Below are 8,125 nucleotides of genomic sequence, written 5' to 3' on the forward strand. Positions count from 1 at the left end.
AAGATATAAAGTAGGAAGCAGTGATGAAGGACGGACAGTGTGACTGCTCTCTGTCCAACACAGCGGCAGACATGCTCACAGGTCTGCACCACACCACCTCACTTACAAACTGCACTTGAAAGCTTTCAGCTCCTTTTCTGAACTCAGAGAGAAACTGGTAAGTTTCAGCTTATGGAAAAGGCTGATTTCACCAAATGTTTGGACACTGTGTTGAGAACAGGATCCAATCAGATCAAATGTTTGACTTTGAGACAAATCAGAAACAAATGAGAGATCTTCAGCCATCAACATCTTGGAGTTAAAGGAGAATCATGGTGAACTCGACTGACTTTCCATTTTTCATACTGAGTGCTTACGTGGACTTGGGGCGTTTGAAGTACTTCTGCTTCACGGCTGTTTTATTGTTGTATATTGTGATTGTTGCTGCCAATGTGTTTCTGATCGTCCTGATCTGCATCAAGAGGAGCTTACATGAGCCCATGTACGTGTTTCTGTGCAGCCTGTTGGTGAATGAACTGTACGGCAGCGCCGGCTTGTTTCCCTTCCTGCTGCAGCAGATCCTCTCTGACACCCACATCGTGTCCACCTCCGCCTGCTTCCTGCAGATCTACTGCCTCTACACTTACGCCCAAATCGAGTTTTGTAACTTGGCGGCCATGTCCTACGACCGGTACCTCGCTATCTGCTGTCCCCTCCATTATAACACACGTATGACCGCCAACAAGGTGGCTCTGTACATCATGGTCGTCTGGTTGTATTCTTTGAGCAAGTTCCTCATCAGTCTGGTCTTAAGTGTTCACCTGCTGCTCTGTGGGAACGTTATGAACACACTGTACTGCAACAACTATTATGTGGTCAGACTGGCCTGTTCTGACACCACCGTCAACAACGTCTATGGAATATTCACTACTATACTTTCTGTTGTAGTTCCTCTGGTTCTCATCCTGTTCTCCTACATCCGGATCCTGAGGATCTGCCTGGTGGGCTCCAGGGAGACGAGGCAGAAAGCAGTGTCCACCTGCTCTCCGCACCTCGCCTCCCTCATCAACTTCTCCTTCGGCTGCTGCTTCCAGATCTTTCACAGCCGCTTCGATGTGAGCAGTGTTCCAGGTTCTCTGAGAATATTCTTGTCTCTGTACTTCCTGATGTGCCAGCCACTCTTCAACCCCGTCATGTATGGATTCAGAATGTCCAAAATAAGGGCCATTTGTAAAGGCTTGTTTAGCTCAAACTAAAATCTGTTGTTTAATGAAATAATAGAACTTTAATGTCACGTTTATATATGACATCAAGTATATCTTATGAATAACACAGTGCAATATTATTGTAGAGGAATGAGATTTTTTTTTTCCCTCTGTATTAATCTCTGGAACCCTATCCATAATGGATATTTGTACATTTGTCACAACATTTTTCAAGACTTTTTTTCACTGCTTCTAGTTTTACACCTTCTGTAAGTTTGACAGTGTTTGTTTGGAGATTCTTTTTACATTTTTTGCACAATGAAGTAACAGCCCGTAAGGCCTTTATAAAACTATGTTTGGTTTAAATGTTTTCATTTACAGAATAATCAAGATTTAAGAGGTAAAGCACCTAAAGGTAGAGCCAATACATTTCATAAAAAAAAAAAAAACGTGCTTTAACATCTCTCTGCAGTCTTGCTTGCATGCTCCACTGTGGGTGTAAAATTCAAGTCTTGTAGTTTGTCCAAGCTGCTCTGAAACAACTTAAAGAGCAACTGTCAGGTATATTTTTCATTAATTTGGAAAAAAATAAAATAAAACAGACAAACAAATAGATAAACAAACAAACAAACAAACAGATAAATAAAAAAACGTTTATGCCTTTTACAGGCAAAAATACAGAAAAATGTCAGGTTATTTCAGTTATTTTACATAGAAATACCGCTCATTTTTGTAAAGCAAATAGCCACAACCACCTAAAAATCTGACATTGCCCGCAAACTTGAACGTGGTGCTCTCTCTCCGGACAGACAGAGCACCCGTCCGGAGAGAGAGTCTCTAAGGTGACTTTTTTTCATAGCAGCATGGCTTCCTGCTTGGAGCGCTGTGTCAGTGAAACAGTGTGTAAACAAGTGTAAACAAACATGGATGTGTTTATAATGCCTAGTCAGAATTCTGAGCTTATTTTGGTGAGTAACTTAATATAAGTGTAAAACAGACAAGTACAGGATATATAATCAGTGTATTTTTTGTTTATTATACTAATTTAAAAATCCGGACACGTCGGCTGCATGAGTGCCGATCCCGGTGTGGTCCAAAAAAGTCGAATAATGAGCGATATCGGTCAGGTCCTTTATACAGTTTCTATCACTGTGTCGCATGTCAGCAGCAGAACTTCTTTACGGTAATATGTGACGTCATTTGGAGTCAGTGCTTTACGTTATCTGCACATGGGAGCGAATGTAAACAAACATGGAGGGGCGTGGCGCTTCGCGGACCAATCACGGAGCTTCACACAGAGGAGAAACAAACACCGTCCCTTGTTTACAACTTGCAACTTTCAAAACAGCAGCTTGTGCTTGATCAGGAAATGTCAAACTGCACAGTGGCAACGTTCATGGATGACTACAACATCTGTCAACTTTTTGTTTGCCCATCCCCTTTTAATTCAAGGTTCAGTGAATGAAAGTGAAGACAAACAAGTCATTCAGTCATCATGTCTCAAGTCAAGTCAAGACTCTTTAACTTCCAAGTCCAAGTCGAGTCTCAAGTCATTTACTTTCTGTCAAGTCAAGTTGCAATCATCAAAACAGTGACTCGTGTCCAAGTCACAATGACTCTAGTCCACATATTGTCTTACCTGCTTGACATGGGCGGGGCCTTTTCGTTCTATATTTTATATTATTATTCTTTTGTATTTCTTTTTGTAAATAAACACATTCTGCTCCATGTACGGTGCCTCGCCCTCCTTATCTTGCAGCACTGGAGCCAGTCATAACAAAAACTGTGAGAGTCAAAAATCGTCCAAAACATATTCTGTGTTTGTGACGTCACATATGGAGTTGGCCTGTAGCTCCAGAGCAACGGATCCGAAATGTGTCCATTTTATTTTAGTCCCAAAAGTTTAAAAAGTTGATGAAGCGTCTGTGAGGGACATGCGGCGTTGGATCCGTTTGAATGGAAGCGTGTTGTTAGGAACTTCCACACGGAGTGATTTCCTTCCACAGAGACACCATGAGGCGGGTCTCTGTGCACTCTCTGTATCCTTGTTTTAGCTATTCTGTGTCACCAGAACTCACTGCGTCATTAAGTCAGCCGGTGCTGCGTTCAAGTGAAACATGGAAAATTGTAAATCACTTTAGCAGTTATGCTGATGTGAAGACGAGCAACAGCACAAACTGATGCTACGTCCCATGGAAACTGGAAAATTTGTAAATGGTGTTGATACTGGACTCTGTGTATTGCTGCCTGCAGCTATATCTTTATTTATTATTTTTTATTCACCCTAAATATCTGTGAAAGTAACTCACCTGCCCACTTACAAGCACCCTGCTACCACGCTGTGGCAGAGACGACGACTCCCCCCTGTGACGTTACTGGTCGAGATTTAAAAACAAGACAAAAACACCTTTGTTTCCCACAAAAAATGAAGAACTCCTGTATTTGTGCCCTTTGTTTTTTAAAAAGGGGTTTAAAAAAAAAAAATAAGATTTCAAACCATCTCCTCCCTGGGCTCAAAATTGTAAATGAAAAAAAAGATAGTTGATCTTTATAATTATTATTATTATTATTATTATTATTATTATTATTAATAATAATAATAATAATAATAATAATAATAACGATTATAGTCAATATAGCTACAGGCAGCAATACAGGGGGTCCAATTTAGTCGTGTTAGTGATGAATTACATTTTGAAGCGTAGGCGTCTTTCTTTGACTAATTACAATTTCACAGGTTCTAATTTTCCGAAGCGTTTCTTTTACATGAACGCATCATTCATTCTCAGTCGGTGTGGACTTGACTGGATGTTGTCACGAGTTTCTGTGAATGAATGTTCTTTTGTGTCCACATTTTTAGATGGGTCACGATTCCATGAAAGCAGAAAACAGTTTAAGTTTTAACATGATTATTTACAATTTTCAAGATACTATTTCTCTGATTTGTTCCGAGAATATAAAACTCATTATGGACTAGCAGATTTTGTGTCTTATGACATTCTTGAATCCGGCAAAGTAATGAGGAACACACACACACACACACACACACACACACACACACACACACACACACCAGAGCGATGGACTCTACACCACGCACGCATTGATGCGAATGAACATTCATAACCACAACCTGCACATTTATAGCAAATTGGATGATGACGTCACAAAGCGTCTTATTCTAAAACTCATCTCGTTCCATTAACCGATCCAAGGTTCTCCAATGTTGGCGTGCCCGTAACGTTCAGCTCCTTTCCTAGAAATTCAGTCGGTTTTTCACTATTTTCTGCTCCGTATGTGGATCAATTTGGATGAAACTTGAACCACAAGGTGTTTGTGACGTCTCGGTTCTAACGACACCTCAACCGTGCTCAAACTCTTGCAGCCGTCCTGTTCGGGACACTTTCAGCCCAAATAATTACATTACATTTACATTTACATTTAGTCATTTATCAGACGCTTTTATCCAAAGCGACTTACAAGGGAGAATAACATTCAAGCTACATTGCGACAGAGATTAGTGTAACAACAACATTCGTGTAACAATAAATACTGCAAGGTGGTGCTAAGTAATTGTAGGTTAGGACAGGAGGTACTCACTGAAGAGCTGGGTCTTCAAGTGCTTCTTAAAGACAGAGAGGGAGGTCCCTGCTCTGGTCATTTTTGGCACGAGAACAATAATAATCATAACAATTACAATAGGGGATTTCTCCCGAGAGGATGGACCCCTAATAATAATAATAATAATAATAATAATAATAATAATAATAATAATAATAATAATCACTTTTATTTTTGTAGAACTATTACACTCCTACGTCTCTTTGCCAGAAATATTACCAGGATGATCAAAGCAAAACTATAAAGCATGTGAAAAAGAACAACATTAAATCAAATCTATACATGTAAAAATAAAACAAACTAAATTAAACTAACTAATTAAACTACAACAACTCCATTCATTGAATCTACAAAAATGTAAGTGGATAAAAGTGTGTTTTAAGAGGTGATTTAAAATGTAAAACAGCCCATTGTAGTTTGGGTTCTCACACTACAGAGCCTTATTGGAAAACTATATATAATTTTTTTACCTTAACTTTATTTTTAGAGCCTAGAGCCAACATAAGTGATTGGCATCAGAATTTTTTGAATGGATCCACTTTTGAGAGAATTGCTTTAGATGACTGCAATACGTAGTATTACGAGGAGAAATTGACCACGTTTTGTCTTTGACATCTTCCTCAGAAAATGCCCCGTTGAGTGATACGATTATAAAATTCTTAATTTGGGTTTGTGAGGTCAATCCAGGCCTTGACCACTGGATAATTAATCATATTAACTCTGAAAAGAAGCCCAAAAAATAACAGGGCAGTAGGACAATGTGGAATTCTATCAGAAATCCTGAAGGCAGATAGAAGCTCCAGGAAAAAATCCATTTCCTTCTCCAGGAGATACGGCTCAAGGAAGAACTCCTCCCAGAGCTCAGGTGTGCTCTAATGGTGACCATTTTACAGGCTTCTACCCCTATCTGAGGAAAAATCCCTAATGTGGCTGTGGCCCTTCCAGAGGTTACATCATCATTTAGCAGACACATTTGTCCAAATCTGATCTTCACAGCACAATATCTGCAAGAAAAATGTCTGGAAGAAACAACCGTGGGGATGGTAGCTCAGGAGGTAGAGCTGGTCATCTAGTAATCCAAAGGTCGCTGGTTGGATCCCAGGCTCCTCCTGCTAGCATGCTGTAGTGTCCTTGAGCAAGACACTTAACCTCTAATTGCTCCTGATGGCTGCGTCCGTCGGTGTTTGAACAATTGTAAGTCGCTTTGGATAAAAGCGTCTGATCAATGACAAAATGAACATTTTACATTTACATTTAGTCATTTAGCAGACGCTTGCTCAAAATGAAATGTAATGTAACCTTTGTACATGGGCATCGTAGGCCTGAACAAAGCCTTTGACACAGTTACCTACCACACCTTTGGCCAGGTACTGTCTTGATACAGTCTGTCCTGATAAGTTTCACCACCGTACTCAGCAACAGACACTCAGCAATCAGAGCCTTCACTGTGGAGCAAGATATGAGCTGAAACTTCAAGAGATACGAGTTCTGAACTACTAGAGGGGGTTCTATTTGTAATAGTAGGGTTTAGGTCTGACATGACGCTAAATTAGATGACACAGCTCAGGGTGATCAGCCATGACAGCAATGTATTGTCATATCAATAAAGTTGATTGGAATAATAGTTACATCATACACAAATGCATTTACTAATCATAAAGTGCTTGCTTGGCACTGTTTATTACGTTGTGTGTTAAACAATCATCACCTGGATTCTTTAACATAGGATTTAGAATTCAGAAGTCAATATGTACAGTATATCTTTTCAGCCATGTGATTACTATGGTGTATTTGTTATGGCGCATCCCTCACTGCTGTGTTGGAAACAGTTTCCATGGTGACGTAACCGGGCAGTCGGCTGTCACTCCATCCATCGTGTCAGCGTTATAAGACGGAGGCTTCCCGCTCCAGACGGGACTCGCTCTCCTTCACTGGAACATTTAAAGCTCTTGTTTCTGTTTCTGTCAGAGTAATTACCCAACATTACTGTTGACTGTCTTTCACCTGTCTCATGTGGTTGTGAAATTAAGACATTATCATATGGTGTGTCATTTTGTACTTTGAATAATGATGCTGTGAAGATATGATTTAAAGTTTATCACAGTGAAAGGTCTGATTTTAGAGTGAGTTGAATCAGCTGTGGTTTTGGTCTGATGTTGTACTTTACTCCATTTAGTTTGATGTGATGAACCTCAGCTACTGTATATTCTTTAATGCATGATTAGATGAGCAGATAAGCTACTAATATTGCATAAAAATTACTGTGATTATTTTAGGAATAGATTCATGATCCATGCTGAATAATGGCAAGTTATCTGTTTGTGAAACTCCCTGCATGAGTAAGTTGAAGGACTAATAACTTGAACTTTAATTAACTTTGCTCATTTGAAATGTTAAATAAGTCAGAGATTGTTTTTGTGCTTCAAGGTTTGAATGAAACTCAAGCGAACCAACAGATTTACTTTGTGTTCACTCTGCTGCTCTACCTCTTCACCCTCTTTGTCAACTTAATGCTCATCTTCACTGTTTTCATGGAGAAAATGCTGCATGAGCCCATGTACATCTTTCTGTGTAACCTCTGTGTGAACGGAATATACGGCGGCTCCAGCTTCTATCCCAAGCTGCTCCACAACCTCCTGGCCGACAACCACCTCATCTCCTACACCGGCTGCATCGCTCAGATATTCACTGTGTACTCTTACGTCTTCTGCGAGTTCACCAACCTGACGGTGATGGCGTACGACCGCTACGTGGCCATCTGCAAGCCGCTGCAGTACCACAGCATCATGACACCGCAGACGGTGGGCAAGCTGCTGGCACTCACCTGGAGCTTCTCCATGCTGGAGACGGCCGTGGGCATCATCCTGACCAGCCAGTTGCCCATCTGCGGCATCCGCATCCACAAGGTCTTCTGCACCAACTGGGCAGTGGTCAAGCTGTCCTGCGCCGACACCACGCTCAACAACATCTATGGCTTTGTGCTGATGCTGTCGCACGTTCTGCAGACCGTTCTGATCGTGGTCTCCTACGTGCACATAGTCAAGGCCTCGTTGCGCTCCAAGGCCGGCCGGCGGAAGTTCATGCAGACCTGCGTTCCTCACCTCATCACACTCATCAGCTTCACCGTGTCGCTGGCGTTCGATGCCATGTACTCCCGCTACGGTAGCAGCACCAGCCTCCGCTCTCTGCAAAACTTTTTGGCCGTGGAGTTCCTGGTGTTCCCTCCGCTCATCAACCCCATCATCTACGGCATGAACCTCCAGAGTATACGAACTCGGGTTCTAAAGATGTTCAACAACAAGATCAGCAGCATGCACTGA

The 8,125-nt window shown here is 41.2% G+C and overlaps 1 protein-coding gene across 1 annotated transcript; it reads left to right on the top strand.

The window, feature by feature from the left end:
- Positions 1-311: 311 nt before the first annotated feature.
- On the top strand, positions 312-8,125 carry LOC307235267 (uncharacterized protein; the record flags this gene model as incomplete). The annotated part of the gene is made up of 2 exons (XM_080007301.1): positions 312-1,209; positions 7,188-8,125. The coding sequence occupies 2 exons, from the start codon at positions 312-314 to the stop codon at positions 8,123-8,125; spliced, it is 1,836 nt and encodes a 611-aa protein (XP_079863427.1).

Source organism: Zeus faber (genome assembly GCF_960531495.2).
Source record: "Zeus faber genome assembly, chromosome: 9".
NCBI classification, from domain to species: domain Eukaryota; kingdom Metazoa; phylum Chordata; class Actinopteri; order Zeiformes; family Zeidae; genus Zeus; species Zeus faber.